We start from the raw sequence: 25,910 nt of genomic DNA on the forward strand, positions 1-25,910 counted from the left end.
TGTGTGTGCAGCATCTTGCAAAGATTTTTTCCTGATGGGGGAGTTCAGCTCCATAGAAAAGACTGTGTAAAGTATGGCTCTTATACTACAGGAAGGGTGGTAAGATTGGTCTGTGATCTTTCATTTTCCAAAGACTATGGTCTGATGTCTGTATGTGGCCTTAGACTTAACAAATGCAGCCTGGTTGGCTGAAGCATCTTTCCCTCCTGCTTTCCCCTCCCACACCTCTGTTCCTCTCTGATTGGCCAATATTTCTTATGCTGAGACAATGCACTTTCTATTGCAGAGCTGTGTGGGAGTGTCTGAAGACTGGGGAAGGGGGGGGGGATGGAATGCATACACAATCAGGCAGAGGAGAGTAAAGGAGGAAATGAAATCAGGATTGGCTTCAAGATAACAAGATCACAGTTAAAATGAAGAATCCTAAGAAGGATTTTCTCTTTTTGTACTATAGAAAAATCACTAAAATCAAAATGTGGACAATGCAATACATATGTTATGTGGGTAGAGCAATTATTGATCTACATATATATGTGTTTTTTTCCCTGAGATAGTTTGGCTGACAGCTCCTCTTTAATAAAAGGATGTGCATTTTAGATAAGCATGGCAGAAAATTATCAGGGGCCGCCAGATCACTCCTGGCCCTGCCACAGCCAGCTGCAAAACGCAAATGAATACTAGAAACATTGCTAATTTCAAGACATGTTTACGAACCAGACTGAGGGCTGCATCCAGATCAGGCATCAGAAGCAACCAAACAGTACAGTACATGGAATACAATGTGAAAATCTACAGAAGGGAAAAATAATATATATGTTGAGCAGTGAGAAGATTGCTACTGTGCAAACAAATGACAGCAATAGATGCAATACAATTTTTGGGGGAGGTGTAGGGAAGCCGTCACTGAAGTGGAGTGAGTGGGAAAAGAGCTAGAGGGACATAAGTGAGATGGAAGTGGAGGAAGCACTAGGGTGTCTCAGGGGCGAGTGCTGAGGTGGGCAGGTGTGCGGTGGCGAGTGTTACACAGCTCCACAGTCTCCATGTCCTGTGGAGGAAATGAGTCATAAGGAATGTTCTGACTACAGTAGGGTTAGAAAAAGGAGTAAAACCTTTTCAGCCTCTGGTCCAGGATGCGAAGATGGACTAACATCAAAATGAGAATAAGGAAATACAATTTTTTAAATGCACTGTCTATCTAAAGAATACCCATTACTGGAGCAGAAAGTGAGGGGAAAATTCACCAAATAGGCACAGCAATGAAAGTTAAAGGAATACTTAACCACCCTGGCGTTCTATTAAGATCGCCAGGGCGGCTGCGGGAGGGTTTTTTTTAAACTTTCAGTTGGCTGCATGAAAGCCCACTAGAGGGCGCTCCGAAAGCGTAACTCTGATCGCCTCCGGCGATCAGAATTAACAAGGAAGGCCGCAATGAGCAGCCTTCCTTGTTTCACTTACCTCGGTGCCATAGCGACGAGCGGAGTGACGTCATGGACGTCAGCCGACGTCCTGACGTCAGCCGCCTCCGATCCAGCCCTTAGCGCTGGCCGGAACTGTTTGTTCCGGCTACACTGGGCTCGGGCGGCTGGGGGGACCCTCTTTCGCCGCTGCACGCGGTGGATCGCCGCGCTGCGGCGGCGATCAGGTAGCACACGCGGCTGTCAAAGTGCCGGCTGCGTGTGCTGCTTTTTATTTCATTAAAATCGGCCCAGCAGGGCCTGAGCGGCACTCTCCGGCGGTAATGGACGAGCTGAGCTCGTCCAGACCGCTCAGGGAGGTTAAGTCAAAATAAAAAAATGATTTTTACTCACCTGGGGCATCCCTCAGCCCCCTGAAGCTGTATGGTGCCCTCGCAGCCTGCCTCTGATCCTCCTGTCCCCGCCGGCGGCTACTGCCGGGTTCGGCGACAGCCGCCGACAGGCTGGGAATGCGAGTGATTCTCCGCGTTCCCAGCCGCTATATCACCCTCTATGCTGCTATAGCGTATATGTTATACGCTATAGCAGCATAGAGGGTGATATAGCGGCTGGGAACGCGGAGAATCACTCGCGTTCCCAGCCTATCGGCGGCTGTCGCCGAACCCGGAAGTAGCCGCCGGCGGGGACAGGAGGATCGGAGCCAGGCTGCGAGGGCACCATACAGCTTCAGGGGGCTGAGGGATGCCCCAGCTGAGTAAAAATCATTTTTTTATTTTGACTTAAGTATTCCTTTAATCTCAGGATAACCATTCAGCACCAGCCAAAACTAAAAGAAAAAAACTCAGTCCTTTAAAATTAGAAACATTTGTAAATACTGGACCGCTTTGCAAAAGGTGGTGGCTAAATCCTACAAATACGCTGACTACACAGAAGCATCTTTCTGTAAAAACAACAAGAGGCGGTCATGAGTGAACAGATAGCTGAGGCCTTTATGCTGCTGGTGCATTGTCACACAGTGAATATTTAGAAACGGTCACACAATCTGCTGAAATGTACATTCATTTCTTTAAAGGGAACCAGAGACGAAGAATAGCTAAAAAATGAAAAAAGATGTTATACATACCTGGGGCTTCCTCCAGCCCCATCCGCATGGATCGCTCCCACGCCGCCGTCTTCCGCTGCCTCCATTGCCGGTACCGGGTCATGTCACTTCTGCCGGATGCGATCAGTCTTCCGCATGCGCAGGGGCTCCCTCCGGCTCTTTACACATGTGCCTGCGCAGTACGGAGGGAGCGCACTGCGTTTGCGTCAACTGGCCGAAATGACGGGACCCGGTACCGGCGGACAGAGGCAGCGGAGAAAGGCGGTGTGGGATCGATCCAGGCTGATGGGGAAAGAGGAAGCCCCAGGTATGTATAAATCTGTTACGCTCTTCGTATCTGGTTCTCTTTAAGCAAGTGAAGAGTGTGCTTTTCACTTTATACACCTAAACCTCCAGCAGGTGAAAAATATCTACAGCTGGTAACCTGTTGGTTGATTCCATGGATGGCCACAAACGCATGAGACTATGTTGCACCTCATCGTTCAGCATGTACACACTTACCATTAAAGGATGGGGTATATTTAGTATACATGTTTGTTATCGATAATTAGTATATCGGTAATATCTCTGAATTCTACTATTCTAAATCTGATCTTCCCCCTTTCTACTCGATTGGCTAGATTTTATTTTTTTCGATTCAGAAAAGATTTGCCTGTGTTTCTGCTTATTACTGCTAACCACTCTGCTATCCCAATCTGAAAGCACAAATGATGGATGAACTTGTGGTGGGCTAGGTTCTCACAATAAAAAAAAATAAATAAAAATAAAAAAGTTCTGTTCCCGCATCAGAAAAAAACGGGCAAGATCCTTTGTTATTTATAGGATCCATGTACTCTCCTCAGTCTGCAACAGATCCTATTTGTCAGGAACCGGCCCGCGGCACGCCTGCGTATACGGTTCCCGACTGCGGGTTTGACCAGGTCAAGCGGGGAGCAGCCTTGTTCAAGCTACAAACAAGGCTGTGACCCCTCAGAACACTTCTCACTGCCACCACTAGCGGTTTGCTAGACACGTCCACTCTGCTGTCGAGTGCTCAGCGCAATCCGCGTTTTCGTATTCGGGTCAGTTTTGCGCTTTAGGCCGAATACGGGAACGCCGCGCGCACACACACACACACACACACACACACACACAATCTTACACTGTAGTGAAGCAAAACCACTAACAGTCGTTCCGAACGATACAGTTAGCCACTCTGCTGTCGAACTACTCGCACTGGTGTTTTCGTACGTTGGGTCAGCTGCTATTGGCCTTATTTGCCATCTCCTAATTAGGAGCTAGGTAGACAGTCCCTAATTGCAGAGATTTCCCATCTCCCAATAGATGTAATTTACAGGATATAGTTTGCACCTCCACCAATAATTTAATTTCCTCACAATGAAATAGTGTTTAGCACACGTCAAACGTTTGGTGAGGAATCTCTTCCTGGCTAGTCTAGAGTTCTTCACAATGCTTTAACAGCCTTCATCAACAGAAGTGTAAATGTTTCAGTTGTCAATGACTTCAAAGCTTCAACTCCAGATAAGGTGGGACAAAACCCTTCACTTCTGCCATTGTCTGATTAATCATGTCCTTGCTGGAGGCTAACACCCCAGCTCTATTCACTGAAGTCCGCTTTAGATGCAAATGTAGTACAGCCAGATGACAATCGCCGCAAAGCAGAATACACATGAGACATAGCAGACAAACAAGATGGCAGTTACCTCTAATATGACAATATCATAAATAGTCGCCATGTCCTGCGTATTACTGTACATATCGTCATCACCACATACATCATCCATATCCTCACACTATTGATCCCTTCCGGTTAGCAGAACGCAAATTTGGAGCCTGCAAGATTTTCCCTGGACAAAGCGGATGCCAATGGAATCAATGCTAGCATATAAGAAATGCTCTACTCACCTGCCTTCTGTGTCTTCAGTCATCTCAGGTCCTCTGCCGCTGCCACAGGGGCGCGGCTTCACCACATGGGACAAGTCCAGGCACAACAGGTTCCCATTGGATTGCAAAATACCAATGGGAATCCTCTCTAGAAAGGAGGATTATCATTGGTCCACCACTCCGTGAACGAATGTGAATCCTTTCGGTTGCTAGGGAAGATTACCATTGGTCTTTTGCAATCCAATGGGAGCTTGATGCTTCTCCAGGGACACCAATCTATACACTGGCGCTTGTTCCGTGCAGTGGAGTTGGGTGACTGTGGAAGCAGGTACACAGGAACATGGTGGCTGAATCCCAAACAGCAGAGGCGACAGTGGGATGGATGCCCAACACCACGTAAATGTGAATAGGTTGACGGACATGCCACCGGACACAGTGTATCCGCTCATGAATGAGGACGCACCGAGCTCACAGTTATGCATCCTGTGTAGTGGGAACCCAGGGCAGCAAGGCAAAAACAATGTAAAACCCTGTCCTTTTTCCTTGGAGCCAGGGCTTAAGGGCCAGCCACTTTATGAAGAGTTCCTAGTCTGCAGGAGACAACATGATAAAAGCCCTCACAGCTAATGTAACCATTCCACACATTACCTTTTATTGCTGTCAAATGTTGAGATGTAACCTTGTGAACACCTGTTACTGCGACAGAAGAGGGAGGAGATCTCACAAATGGACACAGAGAGCAATAAAATATCAATTACAATGTAAAAGACTGCTCCAGAAGAGCTACAAATCAAACCTCTAGGGACAAAGTGCCACTTCAAAGTGCATAGCATATCTGCTGTAAAAATTAACAACTCCACTACAAAGCTTTACATTTTAGATCCTACTGGAAAGATTTCCTCTCCCTGGGAAATCCACGAGGAGAAATATTTTTGATGTGTTAATACTTCATCCTACTACCAAGAGAGCCTAAGGGCTTTGAGTCCTATGGGAGAAAAGCGCTATAGAAATGTTATTGTTTGATTTGCTGCTTTTATTAGTATTTATACAGTGCCAACATCTTCTGCAGTGTTGTACAGAGTACAGTATATAGTCTTGTCACATAACTGTCCCTCAGAGGGGCTCACAATCTAATCCCGACCATAGTCATATGTCTATATCGTGTAGTGTGTTGTAGTCTAGAGCCCATTTTTAGGGGTAAGCCAATTAACTTATCTGCGTGTTTTTGGGATGTGGGAGGAAACCGGAGTGCCCAGAGGAAACATACACAGACATGGGGAGAACATACAAACTCCATCCAGATACTGCTAGATAGTAATCTAGGCTCTAGGAAATGATTAGCAGCAATAAAGGACTAGTGCAACTTTTGCAGTCTGTGTCTCTCCTTAGTAAGTTCCCCACTTACTAGCTGGGCAGGAAGTGACAGATATTCTCAGGAAATAGGACACAGGGAAGCAATGGAGAGGTTCTAATCCCTTGTCACAATATCAAACTATTTTTTTTTCTTATGCAGCATATAATGGCAATGCTGGCATGGCATGCTTGGCTTTACAGATCCCATGCACACAGGCAGCTATGGGCTGTGCCCTACTTTGTGACGTCTGTGAAGAGTTTTAGGAGGACGTGATACATGAGAATATGCTGTTCACATTACCCAAGGCAGCCAGATTCTGTCACAATCCAAAGGAGAAAAAAATCCAAAATCATTTAGACATAGAATAAATTCCCTGAAGCTTCTCAGAATATGTGAAAGTAGCAGTTTTATGGGAATAATTATCAGATTAAGAATGAATCAGAGCATTACCACAATGCAGCGAAGCAGGACTAAATGTGTCTGGAATACAGATAGGTGCCTCTCTAGCTAACATATGCTTAGTCACTCCAGAGATGTGTATGTTCATGTTCACTGAGCAATAGGAAAAGGTAGCTCCCTGCTAGCTTCTGAACAGGACAGGGCGTCTGCCTTCCTTCCTGCGCTAATTTCCTTTCCTGTTCTGCCAAAGAGATCCAACCAAGTTCAATTTCAATGCTGTTCTGTGTAAAACATCGCTAAAATAGAACCATTTCAGGTCTTTGCACACAGAGATTTCTTAAGGCATCTGTCAATACATCAGAATATTTTCACTGAACTGCAATAAAGAAAACATACGTAAAGTCTTACGCGTGGAGTAGAACCTAAAGCAATACATTACATGCAACGCATTGCGCCCTACTCATCCTACATAATACTTTATGTATGTTATTCTCATTACTGCAGTTTAGTGACTATACCCCATCATCACACTCAGCACTTTCACAACTAAAAAGTGTACATTTGTGTGTCTATAGCATGCCGTTGATAGCAATTTTCAATACAAGTTGTTAGGTGTCCTGTCAGCTTTTGACAGTTGGCATCAGTTTTGTATGTGTTTTTATGGCTGTGTTGACACAAAAAGGGTGCACATTTCCAGTCCAGTGAGACAAAACTAATGCAACCAGACATAACTGGACAAGTACAGATTTATGTGTAAGCCAAGCCTTATGCACAAACATGATGTATGCTAAAGCCCACTGTATCAGTGAAAGAATAGGGGGAACAGCCTCCTTGGGTTGACCATATCAATATCAAAGGAGTGAGGTGGGAAATAAGATCAGTACATCTTCCAGTGTACATGGTCATCATACAATCATTTGCAAAGTTCTTTGCTAAATCAGTATATTTGGTTTGATCCCTAAAAGATCCTACAGATTAAACCTAATGTAGACAAACACAGCAATAATAAGATGGATTACATGATGGAATCAACCTGTAATCATAGGTTTCCCTTGAAAATGGCTGCCCAGGTTAGATTAACTTCAATATATAGATTGTGGCAGCGATGAAGAGTGCTGGAAATATGACCATTAATCACCAGCGGAGGAAACAGTGCTAAGTGGGCAGCGGCCTGGCTCAGAATCATACTACAGCATGATGGTCATAGGCAGGCATGCACAAGTATGAGTGCGCCTGTGCAGTAACCCAGAGCTGTGACTATTGCGCGGTTGTGTTCGTCCTTGCCAAGGTGCAGCACGGCTGCACTCCTGCATAAAAAGGAGCGCAGTTGTGATCTTCAGGAGGGTCCCGTGCAGGTGTTGTGGTGAGGAGGGCGGCGTTGGAAGCCTCTGCAGGATCTAGAGGCTTCCCTTCTTCATAAGCAGAGTACACACATCAGATAAAAATCTTTGCAAACTGAGGAATTAATCTGTCGCATAGGATTGAAAGACTGATCGTTCTAAAGATGCTGTATGCATGCAAAAGATCAGTCTATACAAAACACCCCAAAAATGCTTTCGTAGTCTTGTCTACTTAATGCCTTCTTTTTCACTAAAGGCCCATACACACATCGGATTTTTGCGAACGACCCGTCGTTTGAACGTTCCGTCGTTCCGACGTCAAATCCGGCGTGTGTACAGACTATCGTTCAGGTGATAAGACTGGTTTTCAGCGATCCGACCGGCGGATCGCTGAAAACCAGTCTTATCACCCGAACGATAGTCTGTACACACGCCAGATTTGATGTGCGAACGACGGAACGTTCAAACGACGGGTCGTTCGCAAAAATCCGACGTGTGTATGGGCCTTAAGGCTTGCGCGCACAGAAGTTAAGAAATATCTGGAGATCTCATACACACCTTGTTTAATGAACAATCATCTGCAGATCAGATCCCCCAGGATGAATCTGAAAGACAGATATAAATATCTTTCATCTGCATCTTTTGAAAAAAATTTTTTTACAAAGATTATCAGCAGATAATCTTTGATCTTTATTTTCCAAAGACTTCTCATGTGTGTACCCAGCTTTAGGCAAGCATCTGACCTGAGGTTTGCCTCATAGCTCTAGAGACCTTATGTTTGTATGGATAGGTGCAAAGCTGCAGTCAAGCAGTGGTATATACTGGTAATGCAATTTTGAAACACATGACATCTTTGCCTGGAGCTCGAGTTTATCGTGAGTGTAGTTAGCAGCAGTTTTTATTCAATACTTCTTGAATATAAAACACATAAATGTATTTCTACACATGGGAAAAGTAGGAATGAAATGTTTAGTCTTTAGTTACCTGCTTCGCCACCAACCAAATGCCATATAGTCTCACTGGCAACACCTTTGAAAATTCACACAGGCGTGATGAGACAACACTTGCAGTACACAGGCATGAGCAGACCCCCAGGAGGCTCATAAGCTCAAAAGCAAAGCTGTTTGGTACTAGTGATATCCACACATTCACTCCACCAAGTGCAAAACTCATAAAACAATTATCGTCTTACATCTCTTAAATACAGAAAATGTCTAAAATGTGACTTCAGTAACCCCCAGAAGCTAGATTTTACATACAGTATACTGAGTGAGTTCCATCAGTAAGACAAGAATTCTGATCTGTTGCTGTCAGACAATGACCTTTTCCCTACCGCGTACAAACACCCCCACCCCTCAGGCACACACAATTCAGCATTTCAGATAAATTCAATCCCATGGATTATATCTGCTGTAAATGTCTTCATGTCTAATATTAAATAAATCTGAGACTGCAGTGAACCAGCATCAAATGAATGGTGGGTATATAACTCGAAACTGCATAAAGCAGAACAAACCATAGAAGTGAAATGTGGAAGACAAACTCTGTGGAAATTAGGTCAGTGCTGGAAGTGCAGCAAAACCCCCTAAAATTGGAGAGTATTGATCACCCAAGGTGAACGTACAGTTACCACAAAATAGCATGGAAGTAGCTATGTAATTATACGGTCTGTGCAATGTGAAAGTACAATAGCCTTAAAGTAAACCCGAGGCGATGGGGGGGGGGGAGAAGAAGAAGAAGAAAAAAAAAAAAGGGTACACTTACCTAGGTAGAGGGAAGCCTGTGTATAGTCGCTTCCCATTCCCATCTCCTTCTCGACCCCACACTGTCACGCATGGACCGAGAGATATAATGGGATAGTGTTGTTTTTCATGTAGCTGTGCCAAAATCCAGTAGTCTAAGGCCTCTTTTCCATGGGCAGTTGATAGGCAGTAAAATGCCTCTCAAATTCTCAAAACTGCTTGCTGCTGCCTGGTAGCTGCTCACTGCTGCCTGGCAACTGCTCACTGAGCACACAGTTCAACTGCCTGTGGAAAAGAGACCTTATCTTTTTCAAAAGAGTGATTACGGGGACCAGGGGCCACAAGGAAAGGAATGGACAAAGCATAGAACCTCTGTGCTTACCTTAGGTAGTTTCAGCTTGGGTCAGGTATACCTTACAGTGGATTTATAGACTATAATGTAAGACTATGAACATCCTTTTAAAAAGGTAAACAGGCACATCGATAGTTGCCCAATTATACTGTACAACTGAAAACTCCCCGATTTAAAAAAAAAAAAAAAAAAAATAATAATTAAAGAGTGACTACTCTGCAGTTTTCTATCCCGATCAGAAATCAACAGGTACGGTAAATGAGATGCAAATAATTCAAAGTTCATGCAAAATTAAACACATTTCGTATTCAAATTTATGAAGCATGAAAATGCACCAACGTAATTCCATCAAGGTGGAATTTGATAGGTACCTTTTCAAAATGGATACATTTGCATAAATGGATACATTTGCTTAATTCTGCACCAACTTGGAATTATTTGCTATTCATTGAACATCCCTAGACTCCAATTCAAGTACGAAACTAAAACTGATCACACCTCAGGCCTGCTGGGTCAGGCCTCTTTTCCATGGACTGTTGATAGGCAGTGAAATGCCTCTCAAACTCTCACAACTGCTTGCTGCTGCCTGCCAACTCCTTGCTGCTGCCTGCCAACTGCTTGCTGCGGCCTGCCAACTGCTTGCTGCGGCCTGCCAACTGCTTGCTGCGGCCTGCCAACTGCTTGCTGCGGCCTGCCAACTGCTTGCTGCGGCCTGCCAACTGCTTGCTGCTGCCTGCCAACTGCTTGCTGCTGCCTGCCAACTGCTTGCTGCTGCCTGCCAACTGCTTGCTGCTGCCTGCCAACTGCTTGCTGCTGCCTGCCAACTGCTTGCTGCTGCCTGCCAACTGCTTGCTGCTGCCTGCCAACTGCTTGCTGCTGCCTGCCAACTGCTTGCTGCTGCCTGCCAACTGCTTGCTGCTGCCTGCCAACTGCTTGCTGCTGCCTGCCAACTGCTTGCTGCTGCCTGCCAACTGCTTGCTGCTGCCTGCCAACTGCTTGCTGCTGCCTGCCAACTGCTTGCTGCTGCCTGCCAACTGCTTGCTGCTGCCAGCCAACTGCTTGCTGCTGCCAGCCAACTGCTTGCTGCTGCCAGCCAACTGCTTGCTGCTGCCAGCCAACTGCTTGCTGCTGCCAGCCAACTGCTTGCTGCTGCCAGCCAACTGCTTGCTGCTGCCTGCCAACTGCTTGCTGCTGCCTGCCAACTGCTTGCTGCTGCCTGCCAACTGCTTGCTGCTGCCAGCCAACTGCTTGCTGCTGCCAGCCAACTGCTTGCTGCTGCCTGCCAACTGCTTGCTGCTGCCTGCCAACTGCTTGCTGCTGCCTGCCAACTGCTTGCTGCTGCCTGCCAACTGCTTGCTGCTGCCAGCCAACTGCTTGCTGCTGCCAGCCAACTGCTTGCTGCTGCCAGCCAACTGCTTGCTGCTGCCTGCCAACTGCTTGCTGCTGCCTGCCAACTGCTTGCTGCTGCCTGCCAACTGCTTGCTGCTGCCTGCCAACTGCTTGCTGCTGCCTGCCAACTGCTTGCTGCTGCCCGCCAACTGCTTGCTGAGCACAAAGTTCAACTGTTCATGGAAAAAAGGCCTCAGTAGTAATACATAAATTCCTAAACTATGCAGCCGAATATCAACCCACGGCCAGATCAAGGAACATTTACCACAGTTTCCAATTGTACCAAATGATAAACAGTCTTAAATCCAGCAGAAGTTTATTGAACAGTAGGATGGTAGTTATCAGATTTCCAAATGATTTTGGGCCCATTTCCACGGGCAGTTGAACTGTGTGCTCAGTGAGCAGTTACCAGGCAGCAGTGAGCAGTTACCAGGCAGCAGCGAGCAGTTGTGAGAGTTATTTCACTGCCTATCAACTGCCCATGGAAAAAAGACCTAATCTGTTGGAATAATTGACCCAGCATACAAACCTGGGCGCTAGTCTACTTTAGGGGACCCACCGCAAATCCCCATAGACACTTTCAGCTGGGCTGCAAAACGGAACAAATGGCTTCCGTTTGCTTGATGAAACCCCCACAAGCCTTATATCCCCGGGTAGCTACGCATGTCCTCTAACGAATTTTGCGGGTTTCGGTAAAAAAAAAAAAGTTTGAACTGACTGTGTAGGAGCCTCGGAACGACCGCAATTTCGGGTCCGTCGGCCATCTTGGTTTTGCTCTGCAGGTCGTTTCTTCCTCCTCATTGGAGGGATTGTTAGGTGGGGGCGTGCCAGCTAACAAACCCTCCAATGAGGAGGAAGAAAGAGACCTGCACAGCAGAATTAAGATGGCCGACGGAACCGAGATTTAGGCCGTTCGGTGGCTCCTACACGGCCAATTTAAACTTTCTGTTACCGAAAACCTCCCAATTCGTTACAGGGCATGCTTACCTATCCATGGGTATATGGCTTGTGGGGGTTTCAACAAGCAAACGGAAGCCATTTGTTCCGTTTTGCAGCCCAGCTGAAAGTGTCTATGGGGATTTGCGGTGGGTCCCCTAAAGTAGACTAGCGCCCAAACCTGTGAGGTATGGAAAAAAAAGGTAGGTCTCTTTTCCATGAGCAGTTTATAGGACCGAGAGATATAATGGGATAGTGTTTTTCATGTAGCTGTGCCAAAATCCAGTAGTCTAAGGCCTCTTTTCCATGGGCAGTTGATAGGCAGTGAAATGCCTCTCAAACTCTCACAACTGCTCACTGCTGCCTGGTAACTGCTCACTGCTGCTTGGCAACTGCTTTCTGAGCCCACAGTTCAACTACCTAAGGAAAAAAAAGGCCTTAGATACTTACCTATGTAATGGGAAGCCTGTGAATATTACATAGGCTTCCCAGATCCTCCCAGGTCCCAAAACTGATGTCCAGGACTCTTCTTGTGGCCACACTCCCATCTAAAAACATGCTTCTCCACAGTGGGCATATGTGAGTTTGCTCCACGCACACCCCAATAGAACAAAAGTGCACAGGTGGCTTTGTTCCACTGGGAAAGCACAGACCTTACTTGCACAAGCCCAGTACAGAAAAGCTCAGATTCGGACGACAGCACGGCCACAAGACTTTACTCAACAAGCCGTTGTCAAATATGTTCAGAGGGAGCCAGCATTAGACCAGTGGTGTTTAAGAGGCTTAGCCAGAGGCTTCACTCTGAGTTAAGTAATTTTAATAAAAAATTTGCTTCAGAAGGCTGGTCATCTGTCATGAAGATCCTTGGCTATGAATGTCAGGAGACTGCAGAACCAAGTGCTCTGAAGTTTAGACTGCATAAACTGCAAGCATGTTCCAGGTATAGCTAAGATTACAGCCAAACAACTCATTTTTTGTTTTTAAGACTAAGGTTAGTAATGTCACCTTCCATAATCTCTCAGCAGCAATCTGCTGTAAACGAACCAGATCTTCACTACACATTTCCTACAGTTAATCACTCAGTGAGGACAGTGCATTAAAGTGTGTGAAGGATCATTTGGTTGTCTGCCTGATTCTAAATACAAGTGTTATCTATGAGCATACAAAGTGTAAGCCATAAAGTCTGTACTTGGCAAGCTTACAGCAGTGATTAAGAGACAACTGGAAGCTACTGTATCCCTCTTCGGCCTGGTTATAAACACTTGCTGCAGACAGCAAAGATAAATATACTTTAGCACACACCATCTATAGAAACTAGGAACATAGCTATAGTAAATGACAGTCGTTCTCATTAATGGTCAGCCGTACTTTACCTCTGCTCACATTATGTCCCAGCATTTGGACGGCATTAACCTGATGGTTGGGTACTTGATGCAGAAACTAACAGCTGAAAAAGTGTTGGCTAAATGTCTGCATATAAAAAGGCATTCAGCACATGTAAAATACATTTTTGCACACAAAAACAGAGAACCAATGGTAATGTTTCCTCTGATCTCCGGGTGTTTCTGTGCACTGCTGTAGAAGATCTCCTGACCCGCAACTATTTCATGTTCGATGGCATCTTCTACTTCCAGAGGTGTGGGGCTTCCATGGGAGCAAAATGTTCTCCGTCCCTGGCAAAACTCTATATGAGGTGGTGGGAAGAGTTCCACATCTTTGGGGGTGGGGGGCGTCTCTTGGATTGTGTTTCGTGGTATGGGAGATTTGTAGATATATTGATCATCTGGATAGGTGATCCAGCCCAGCTTAACCCCTTTATGGAGGATTTAAATAATAATGGCTGCAATCTTAAAGAGAATCTGTATTGTTAAAATCGCTCAAAAGTAAACATACCAGTGCGTTAGGGGACATCTATTACCCTCTGTCACAATTTCGCCGCTCCTCGCCGCATTAAAAGTGGTTAAAAACAGTTTTAAAAAGTTTGTTTGTAAACAAACAAAATGGCCACCAAAACAGGAAGTAGGATGATGTAGTACAGTATGTCCACACATAGAAAATACATCCATACATAAGCAGGCTGTATACAGCATTCCTTTTGAATCTCAAGAGATCATTTGTGTGTTTCTTTCCCCCATGCACTGAAGTTTCAGGCTGCTCTTTTCTTCTTGCAAACAGCTTTGCCCTTGTTTGTAATTCCTCAGTATGTGAAAGCCCAGCCAGCTCAGAGGACGATTTATCCAGCTGATTAGAGCAGCTTCTCTCTTCTCTCTTATCTAAATAACACACAGGCAGTGTGCATAGAGGGGCCAGAAAGGATGAGTTCATAGCAGAACCACAACACTGAAGAACTTGGCAGCCTTCCAGACACAGGCCGACAAGTCTGACAGGGGAAAGATACATTGATTTATTACAGAGACTGTCATAGTAGAAAGTGCTGCAGTTAGCCAGAACACATTAGAATAGCTTTTGGAACATGTAGGATGATAAAAAACAGGATGCAATTTTTGTTACGGAGTCTCTTTAAGTTTAACCATGATTGGCAGCAGAATTCCATCGACTATCTGGACTTAACCCTGGTGGATAATGTGGCTTCTGGGTCGATTTTTGCACCAGAACATTTAGGAAATCCTGTGCCGGAAATTCTACCTTGCGGGCCAACAGTTGCCATTCCACCCATACCATTGCAGGAATATTATATAGTGGAGAAGCAACTGTTGGAGATGGGATATTCCAGATGGACTATTGAAAAGAGCAAGCAAAGGGCGAGTTCTATTACTAGGAACCAGCTAGTAAGGCACGCTGTGTCCAAACCTAAGTCTGGTGAAAAGCCAGTTTTCGTTACCACCATCAGCGGCTCGATTGATGAGAAAAAAAAACGCACCGTCTATGCCCAGCATTAGGTTTTAATTGTGTTAATTCATAGATTGGTCGAAGGAGTGGCAACTTGTGGAGGTGTGGACCTTTTTGTTTTACCCGCCCAGTTTGGGTGGGCTGGTCCAAATTCCTCTCTCGTTTTGCCTCTCCTCTATTTAAACCTCTTGTGAGCTGTGACATAGCTATGATTGAGGACCATGACGGTCCGAAACATGTCAGCTGTATGCACATTTTACGGTGTCGGGACATGTCCTGAATAAACTTGTTTCGAGGAGACATTGTGCGGACTTTTGTCTACATTGGTTATATTTGGGCTGGGCAGCCTCTGTTCCAGCACCGTCTCCCCTGTGGAGTGAAGCGGTACTTTCTTCCTAGTTTTGTTATTCAATGGGCTAGCTCACATTTGAAGGATACATGAGGCAGGTTTAAATATAAATAAACTCACCTGGGGCTTCTTCCAGCCCCTCGTAGTCTCTGTGTCCCTTGCCACAGCTGCGCAGTTAGCCATTCATCAGCTGTTCTCACTGTAATGGTCCACAACGTTGTCATGACGACTTCTTCTGCAAATGCGCTCCTGTCGTCGGGAGCGTTCTGTGCAGGTGTAATGTCTGATTGCGCTGCCCAGAAGCTTCCTTCCATACTGAGTATCACGCATGCTCAGTGTGAAGTTAATGATGCTGCTGGAGGTAAAATACGAAATCTCTTCAATTCCACACCTCTTACACTCCCCAAATTTTCAGGGTAGGGAGGGGACCCCCCGAACTACCTCTCTACAAAATTGCAGCCCCCGAGACCCGCTGGTTCAGAAGGCTGATTACAGAAACCTATCTAGGGAACTAGCGGGTCTCGGGGGCTGCAATTAGGCACAGAGGTCGTTCTGGGGGTTCCCTCCATACCCTGAAAATTTGGAGAGTGTAAGAGGTGTGGGAGCTGAGATATTTAGTATTTTACCACCAGCAGCATCATTCAATAGGAAATGTGGCCGCACAGTCTCCTACTGCGCATGCGGGGCAGCGCAAATCCACAGGCAGCATAATCAGACACAACACCGGCACACTACTGCACAAAATGCTCCTGGTGAAGGGTGCAGAAGAAGCCGACCCAGCAGGGTTGTGGACCACTACAGTGAGAACGGCTGACGAATGGCTGACGAATGGCTGACAGCTTTTGTGCAGCTGCACAAAACATGTTCGCACGAGTTTCTACAATTGCATGCATTTTGCAAGAGCTTGCATTTTCTCATAGGAAACACATTTTAGCGTTCTCAATGTTTTTGCATGAGCTGTGTTTTTCAAACGCGCTACTGTATACATATTTGTGCAGAAATAAGCACAGTTAACATAAATAAATGTGTGACCCAATGAAAACATAACACAAAAGCATAGAAAAACCAAGCACCAAAAATGCATGCATTTTTAATTTGCACAAGCAAGTGGTAAACAATACCTAAAAGGCAACAAACGCTTAAGTGTACTGTCCCATTGAGTGATACGGAAGCTGTTTTCCTGGCAGTAAAGCAATGTTATCAAGATGGGTAAAACCACGGCTGTGGAGTCGGTACAAAAATCACCCGAATCCAACTCAGTTTATGAAACCGACTCCAGGTACCCAAAATTGCTCTGACTCCTCGACTCAGACTCCACAGCCCTGGAAAAAAACAGCACCAAAGTGTCTCTGAATGAGCCCTAAATAGTTCTAAGAACTCTTTAGAAGTTGGCACTATAACTATAATAGGAACACATAAAATAGTTATAGGACAAACAACGCCTTACGTGTACCTTGAAATCCTTCTTCATCCAGCATCAACGTATAGTCTTCCGGAGTTTCTGTTAAGCTGAAAAACTTGCATCTGATAAAGAAAGCAAACAAATAAGAGAAATCAAAAAGGTAAAGAAAGGTGTTAAAGACATTTTGATCATTAAAACAGTTCTTTATCTCACAGTCTGCACTGTAAGTACGACAGCAGAAAATTACACAGTAACCAAGGGCTAGAAAGAAAAGCATCAATCATGCCATTTACAGGTGATGCACTTCACATAGTTCTATCAAATGTATGATATACTTTATGAGCTCCAACAGGAAGCATTTCTAAACATTACATCATGTACCCGGCATAGCAGCAACCTCATATCCAGATTGAGACATTCTCTAAGCAGCCACTGGCAGTGAAGAGAACAGAATATAACTAACCTAAAAGCAAAACTCTAGGTATCACACTGAAAACAGCCCCAGGTTGCATGAAAAACAAATACTATTACAGTTTAACAACAAAATGAATCCCTTTAGGATTTTTTTTTTTCAGATGAGGATGAGCAATTCCTTCACTGATAGTTTTCAGATTCTGCATTATGAGGAGTAGGACTTATATCCTGCTGTTTTGCCTTGACTAAGGCACTTGTGGGGTGGAGAAACCTCACCCCAATCCCACACACCTAACGTTCACAGCTAGATTCACACTGGCATCAGTGATAGGAAAAACAACAAAAAGCAGCTGAATCAATATAACCATATGTTTCACTGCAAGATCAACTCACATGATCACACGCAAAACACACAAACACATGAAAGACGGTGCATGCAGACATGGTCACCAGACATAAAGCCGACCAAATGCAGAGCATGCATGTCAGTGTGAATCCAGTCATAAAATGTTTCCAGCGCAGAACAAACACTAACATACGCCATTTACAATAACACACACACAAACACTCACTAAATTTAAAAAAAGCAAGACAGTTTATCTTTCGCTGGAAGCTGGGCTTCTACATTTTCAGGGACTCCTTTAGATTACACATGAACATACTTTCTCCTCCCCTTTGTTTGTCTGATCAGCATATACAAGTATTGGTATAGGCCAGGGTTTCTCAACCAGGGTTCCTTGATGTCTTTTGCAGGGGTTCCCTGGCATTTTCCCCTCCCGTGTCAGTGGCGGGCTGAGAAGGTTTTACAAAGTACTTCTTTGGCTCCTCTGTGTGCTCTTTATTCATATGCTCAACTCTAAATGTGGTGGGAGTGGGGGGTTGAGTAGAATAAAGCACACAATAATAGGTGGTACTGTTTAAGAAGAACTCTAAATTTGATGTCAGAATAATAAGAAGCACATAAATAAAAAGCAGTAGAAGAGAGGCAGTATAATGAGTAGCACCATAAGGGGTAGTGTAATGAAGAGTATTGTCAATTAGGGGAGCACTATAATTTTTGGGTCCATTGCAAGAAACACGGCACTAGTCTACTTAGTCTAGACTAGAGGACCCAGTCTAAAACCTTATAGGAAAATTCAGCTAACGCGATTGGGTGGATGGCAACCTCTCGAACTGCTAAGTTTCCAATAGGTTGTACTAAACTACACCCACACTATTTGGCCAATCACAATGCTTTGTTCTGTAAGAGGGTACTGTGATTGGAGAACTGTTCCCTATGAGAATTCCTGCTGGATTCCCTAAAGTAGACTACAGCCAGAAACACTAACATGCGCTACTACAATTGGTAATGTAGAAACGTAATGGGGGCTAAACAACGACGAACATCCACACCACACCCACTTTTAAAGACCATATGCCCTGCAAAATAATTTCTCTTCCCCCCCCATGCAAGGGTTTCTTGTGATCCACAAATTATTTGATGGGTTCCTCCTGGGTAAAAAAAAAAATATAATAAAAAAAAAAAGCTTGAGAAAGTCTGGTATAGGCTAATAAAAGTATGGAAGTACTACTTATAGCACCAACATTTTATTTTTCAAGAGGTAGTGGACTGGACCCTATATACACCGAGGAATATATCACTGGATGTTATGCTTATGCAAGACTGGATTTAAGTAAATAGTACTTCATTGTGGGATATTGTAAGTATTGCACATTTCACCAGTATTTTAATCAGGGCTGTGGAGTCGGAGTAATGTTTGAGTACCTGGAGTCGGATTCGGAAGAAAATGCACCAAATTCTAATTAACTTAAACTGATTAAAAAATAGAAAATATGATAAAATGTTCTATTTCTCAGATAATAGTGTATATATATATATATATATATATATATATATATATATATATATATATATATATATATATATATATATATATATATATATATATATATATATATATATATATATATATATATATATATATATATATATATATATATATATATATATATATATATATATATATTAATCAATGTGCTTAGTACCGTACACAAAAATGAAATAAACCACTCAAAAAATAGTTACTTGTGCTGCTTCAATAAGGCAGTCCCCGTATTTTTAAAGTCTGATATACATATGTGATTGTGATTGTACAGTATATATGATGAGTACACAGGAATCTTTTATATACAGGGTTTGGACAAAGTGGAAACACCTTGATCAACAAAATATATTTTAATATGGTTTAGGTCCACCTTTTGCGGCAATTACAGCCTCAATTCTCTGAGGTATTGATTCATACAAATTGTGAATTGTTTCCAAAGGAATTTTAGCCCATTCTTCAGTTAAAACACCCTCCAATTCTTTTAGAGATGATGGCAGCAGAAATCAACTTCTTACATGAATCTCTAATATGCTCAATAATGTTGAGGTCTGGGGACTGTGGTGGCCAGATGAGATGCTCAACTTCATCAGAATGTTCCTCGTGTCATTCTTTAACAATTCTAGCTGTATGGATTGGGACATTAGCATCTTGAAAGATGGCATTCCCCTCCGGAAACAGTTCTTGAACCATAGGATGAACTTGGTCGCCCAAAATTCCTAAATAGTCTCGGTTGTTAATTCTTCCATGAAGGGAAATAATTGGCCCGGTGGATTTCCAAGAAATAGCACCCAAGATCATCACAGAACCCCCACCATGTTTTACAGTTGGGAGAAGGCAGTCTGGATGAAATGTTTCTTTCGGCTGTCTCCAAACGTACGTCGGAAATAAGGTAAACGATGATTCGGCAGAGAAAAATCACATTTTTTCACTGCTCGAGGGATCAATTCTGGTGGTTTCTACACCACTCAACGCTTTGAAACATTTGTCTTTGAGAGCAGAGGTTTTCTAATTGCAGTTCTTCCATGGAATCCAGATTTGTGCAGCTCCAGACTAACAGTTTTTGTAGAAACTGGGTTCTGTAGGTGTTCATTCAGCTCTACAGTGATTTTAGGAGCCGTGGTCTTGCGAGCTTTTCTAACAATTCGATTTAGAGTCCGACGGTTTTTCTCAGACAACCTCGACTTTCGGCCACAACTGTGCTTTGCCAAGGACGTTTTCCTTCTCTTTCAAAGGCAGTCATTACTTTTGAGATAGTACCTCTTGAAATGCCAAGCATTCAGGCAGTTTCTGCTACAGTAGCACCTGCCATACGAGCACCAACAATTTGGCCTCTTTAAAAGTCTGAGATATGCTATTTTTATAAATTATAACCAACTTTGGTTTAAATATCTGTAAAAAAAACATTTTAATTAAACATATCAAATAACAAAAAAAAAAAAAAAAAATTTTTTTTTTACATATGTCAACTTTTGATTGCTTAAAACATGTTCAAAGATTATGACGCCAAAATGTTAGGCGTCTCCATTATCTTGTCCAATTCGGCTAGCCAGGTAACTGGTATTGTTTAAAAGGGAATAAATATGGCAGCCTCCACATCCCTCTCACTTGAGTTGTATTTTACAATTCCTAAAGCGTTGCCAGTTAAGAGATGCATTTCATGTTACATACTTTCAATCAACAAAATTATAATATGCAAATTAGAGGAGTCGAAGTCGGTGGATTTTTGTACCGAATCCACAGCCCTGATTTTAATTTTAACACTTGGTTCAGTGCGGATACTTTTAATCCATATCCCCTCTCCAAGCTCCATCAATGGCCAGAAGTCAGTGCTCCAAAAGCTGACAGCTATAAATCACTCTGCAAACACTTGGAGTTGAGCTGATTGCACTTGGTTGCTATATTGCTAAAATGAGAGGTGTGTGTGTGTGTGTGTGTGTGTGTGTGTGTGTGTGTGTGTGTGTGTGTGTGTGTGTGTGTGTGTGTGTGTGTGTGTGTGTGTGTGTGTGTGTGTGTGTGTGTGTGTGTGTGTGTGTGTGTGTGTGTGTGTGTGTGTGTGTGTGTGTGTGTGTGTGTGTGTGTGTGTGTGTGTGTGTGTGTGTGTGTGTGTGTGTGTGTGTGTGTATTGTTTACATCAGTCGTACCTGCTAAAGCAGTGTTTTTCTCAACCTGGGGTCCGTGGATTCCTGGGGGTACATTGGCACCTGTCATGGGTCCCCCCAGGGACCGCAGACAAAATTGCTGATCTTGCCGCCAGGCATGTAGATGAAGTGGTGGCGCGGTGTCCACCAGACATTGCGCCAGTTCACCAGCTGCAGCTCACAGTTTCCACAGCTAAGGAAGTTTTGGTGGCAGTCCGGCAGAAGGGCTATGGGGAAACGCTAATTATGTATATTTTGAGGGGCAACCAGTGTCTCATGTGTATTTTTGGGGGAACACTGCTGCATTATGTGTATTTTGCGGGGATAAATGCTTCCAAATTATGTATAGTTTGGGGAAAACTGCTGCCTAATTATTTGTGTTTTTTAAGGGGAAAAGGCTGCCAACTATGTGTATTTCTGGGTCAACCGCTGCCTAATAATATATTGGCTTATATAAAAAAAACATAAGGGGTACATTGGCTCAGGGATGTCTCACAAATGGGGTACATGCGCTGGAAAGGTCGAGAACCACTGGAAGTATACTTTAAAGCGGAATGTCAAGCATAAATATTTGGGGGGGGGGGGGGGGTAGGGGTGTCTATGGAGAGGATGAGCACCTCCTCCATAATCAATTTCATGATCAAGCAGCACTGACCACTGCTTAAAACTGCAGGCTTAGGGGCTGCAATGGACTTAACCTTCCTGGCGGTAAGCCCGAACTGAGTTCGGGCTATGCCGCCGGAAGGCACCGCTCAGGCCCCGCTGGGCCGATTTGCATAATTTTTTTTTTGCTGCACGCAGCTAGCACTTTGCTAGCTGCGTGCAGTGCCCGATCGCCGCCGCTACCCGCCGATCCGCCGCAATTCCTCTCGCCGCGGCCGCCCCCCCCCCCCCAGACCCCGTGCGCTGCCTGGCCAATCAGTGCCAGGCAGCGCTATGGGGCAGATCGGAGTCCCCTCTGACGTCACGACGTCGATGACGTCGGTGACGTCATCCCGCCCGTCGCCATGGCGACGGGGGAAGCCCTCCAGGAGATCCCGTTCTTTGAACGGGATCTCCGGATCTCCGATCGCCGGCGGCGATCGGAGGGGCTGGGGGGATGCCGCTGAGCAGCGGCTATCATGTAGCGAGACTTTGTCTCGCTACATGAAAAAAAAAAAAAAAAAAATTTAAAAAAAAAGATTTGCTGCCCCCTGGCGATTTTTTTGCAAACCGCCAGGAGGGTTAAAGGATACCCGAACTGACATATGACATGATGAGGTAGACATGTGTATGTACAGTGCCTAGCACAGAAATAACTATGCTGTGTTCCCTTTTTTCTTTCTCTGCCTGAAAAAGTTAAATATCAGGTATGTAAGTGGCTGACTCAGTCCTGACAGGAAGTGACTACAGTGTGACCCTCACTGATAAGAAATTTCCCTTTTTATTTCTTTCTTGCTCTCAGAAGCCATTTTCTGCTAGGAAAGTGTTTTATAGTTGGAATTTCTTATCAGTGAGGGTCACACTGTAGTCACTTCCTGTCTGAGTCAGGACTGAGTCAGTCACTTACATACCTGATATTTAACTATTTAAGGCAGAGAAAGAAAGAAAAAAAAGGAACACCAGTTATTTGTGTGCTAGGCACTGTACATACACATGTCTACCTCATGTCACATGTCAGTTCAGGTATCCTTTAAATGTGTCAATTGCAACTTCTTTTTTTAGCATGTAGAAAATTCATTTTGAATTTGGCCATGAACAGTAGCAGAGTTTTGCTGGCCACAAGGATCATTCATGATCAGTTCAGCCAACTACCACTACAGAGAGAAGAAGCAGGAGGTTCCCTGTGGCTCCTTTGATACATTCATCAGCCAAGAAGATCTAGCTTGTTAAATTGCTTTTTTAACCTCCCTAGCGGTATGGACAGAAATGTCCGTTCAAAAAAACATGCTGTGAACAGTATAAACATGCATACACATCAATACTCTCCTGCACTGTATACTAGACCCTTGCTTGACACATTTTAGCAAGTTACAGGAAAAAAAAAGTTTAAAAAATAAATTTTATCACTGTTTGCACAGAAATCCTGGGGAAATTGAACGCTGGGAAGGTTAAAGGATACCCGAGGTGAGATGGAAATGAGACTCCCATATTTTTTTCCCTTTTGAACAATGCTAATTGCCTGGCTGTCCTGCTAATTCTCTTCCTCTATTATTATTATTATTATTATTATTTAGTATTTATAATACTAATACGTTCTAATACGTTTAGCCATACACCCTGAACAACTCCATTCCCCTCTCACTTTGGGCCCGTTCACACTGCACGCGTTTCCAGCCGCGTTTTGGAAACGCGTGCAGGTGGCCAAAACGCACGACATCAGACATTGCATAGAGTGCAATGTCTGATGTTCACACAGCATGCGTTCCGGACCTGTGCGGTCCGGGAACGCATGCTGCACGCAGATTTTACAAAAACGCGCGGCTGTCCCATTCACTTTTCAGTGATGGGATCAGCCACGCAACGCATACGAACGCGGACATGCGTGCGTTCGTACGCGTTGCGGTCCGCATGCGTTGCGGTCCGCATTTTGTAGTCTGAACGGGCCCTTTAGGTGCATTTTATGTCAGGGAGGAAGACAGGAAATACCTGCACAGATAAAAAGTTGATGGTTGAAACGATTGTGAAAAGTTGCTTTGACCATCAAATGTTTGAGGTCTGTGCATACCTTTACAGGCAGTCAATAGGCTGGTGACCTGATGCAGGAATTGTAATCTGTCAGTACATTACATTCACTCACTCAAAGTTAACACTTTAAAGCAGACTATGCAAACCACCATTTAGATTTTTTTTTAAAGTAAAACAAGATCCTCGCATGACAACTGTTCTGATCCACTGACCCATAATAGGGATGAGTAGCACAGTGTATAGGCATAGTGGGCCATTATTGACCTTTGTACAGCTAGCATTAGAGACATACAATTATTATTGTTTGGCTAATGTTTATGTTCAGCGTGAACCACAACAGTTTACCTGTACCAGGCTTTCTCAACCAGGGTTCCCTGGAACTCCAGGGTTCCTTGAGTACTCTGCAGGGATTCCTTTGCATTTTCCCCCATCGTGGGGGAAGTATGATAGAGCACATTATAATAGGGGGTACTGTAAAAAGAAGCACTAAGTTGGGGGTAAGGAGACAGTACAATGAGTGGCAGTGTAATATGGGGTATTATTATTATTATTTATTTAGTGAAACAAACAGCCAAACCCACTTGTCAAGAACATTCACCTTGCTAAATAAATGCAAACATTGTTTGCAGGGGGTTCCTTGAGATACAAAAGTTATTTGCACGGTTCCTCCAAGGTAAAATGGTTGACAAAGGTCCTGTACAGAACTGTCTCCTAATAATATCTGAAGTAGCAGTAGAATATTTTACGTGTTGGGAATCCTGATTCAAAACTTTTTGCTAATATCTGAAGCTGACCTTGTTGTAGGAAATAGCCTTCAACTTTTTTAGCTTTATCTTGCTTGATAGCATTATCCCCACATCATTATGTTCTCCTCCTCTTTATGAACATGTATGCTTGTCAAGCCATCCATGCACGCTCAAATGCACTGACGTTGTACATCCATCTCTAAGCTGTGTACGCAGCAGACTTGTACAGGATACTATAAATAGTTGATTACATCTGTAAATAACTATATCTATTAAAGAGTGAGGCTATCGTTTGAATTTAATCAGGGGCGTAGCAATAGGGGTTGCAGAGGTAGCGACCGCATCGGGGCCCTTGGGCCAGAGGGGCCCCTAGGGGCCCTCCCTCAACCACAGTATTAGCTCTCTATTGGTCCTGTGCTCATAATAATAACTTCAATAGATACTTTGAATAGTGGTAATCCTTAACAAACTGTTTCCCATCCTTTTCTTGCACCTCTGACACTGTAGTTGCCCTTGGCAGGTTTTGGTGCGCCGTATCAATTGTTACGTATAGAGTGCTTCGGGGGGCCCCATTGTAAAACTTGCATCGGGGCCCACAGCTCCTTAGCTACGCCACTAATTCAGCTGATGAAAACACTTCATGTTTCAGAAGCACCCATAGAGGTGCATGCACTCTTGATGATGGAACTATTGTTACACACATTGGTGGTGTTGGCTTGGCTACAGAAAATACTTTTATTACACACCATGCCATGCAGGAAAAGTCCATGCTCCGAACTTCCAATCTGACACGGCATATGCTGTCACAGCTTTTGCAAACGCGCACCTGTAGTAGTTAGCGCTATAGTCACAAGTACTAAGGCACATAGCTTACTGTACTGTACTGTAACCATTACAATAGAGAAGATGGTCCATCCCTTCTGGATAGCATGTGTAAACATGACAGAAGCTGGCTATGCAAATAAAGCCACCAGGCTGGCCAGCATCAGATGAGTGCAGCCCCCTCCATGGCGAGAATAGTATCCCCCAGCAAGGGGCGGACACATTACCTCGTCCTGTGGCGGAGGAACAGTAGCTTGGCCAGCGGGTGAGTGTAGAACCAGAGGCCGGACTTGTCAATGCTGGTGACCCGCACGCGATGCTCCAGCAGCTGCAGATCCATGGCTGGGAAAGCTGTACAGCCAGCATGAGTGCTGAGGAGGAAAGGGACAGGCGTGCAGGGGGTGTGTCCTCCGTGCAATGGCTGCATCTCCAGCACAGGGCGGAGCTAGCAGTGACACATGCTGGAGCGCGTAGTCTGTGGCTGGGAGTGGGAAAAGCGTGTCAGCGCAGCCTGTGCTAGGAATGGGAATGGCAGCATCGCGATGTGTCTGTATTCTGGGCACACGATACGTGCATTGTTCCCTTCACGGGCATTGTTCCCTTCACTTCTTCTGCATAAACAACTTGCAGGTTGATCATTATTTTAGATTTTATAGCGTCAGAATCTTCTGGCACTTTACAATAGAGATTGCATAGTGCAGACAGTTACAAAGCAGTGAGTGG

The 25,910-nt window shown here is 44.3% G+C and overlaps 1 protein-coding gene across 1 annotated transcript in view; it reads right to left on the bottom strand.

Annotated features, from left to right (window-relative positions):
- Positions 1-25,604, bottom strand: part of CASTOR1 (cytosolic arginine sensor for mTORC1 subunit 1) — an 81,194-nt gene extending 55,590 nt beyond the window's left edge. The window contains exons 1-2 of the mRNA XM_068240459.1: positions 25,415-25,604; positions 16,566-16,636 (exon numbers count right to left, since the gene is read on the bottom strand). Coding sequence (XP_068096560.1) covers positions 16,566-16,636; positions 25,415-25,527 — 184 coding nt within the window. The 5' untranslated portion in view covers positions 25,528-25,604. The remainder of the gene's footprint in view (positions 1-16,565; positions 16,637-25,414) is intronic.
- Between the last annotated feature and the right edge of the window lie 306 nt (positions 25,605-25,910).

The sequence above is a fragment of the Hyperolius riggenbachi genome, chromosome 1 (assembly GCF_040937935.1).
Source record: "Hyperolius riggenbachi isolate aHypRig1 chromosome 1, aHypRig1.pri, whole genome shotgun sequence".
Lineage (NCBI taxonomy): Eukaryota > Metazoa > Chordata > Amphibia > Anura > Hyperoliidae > Hyperolius > Hyperolius riggenbachi.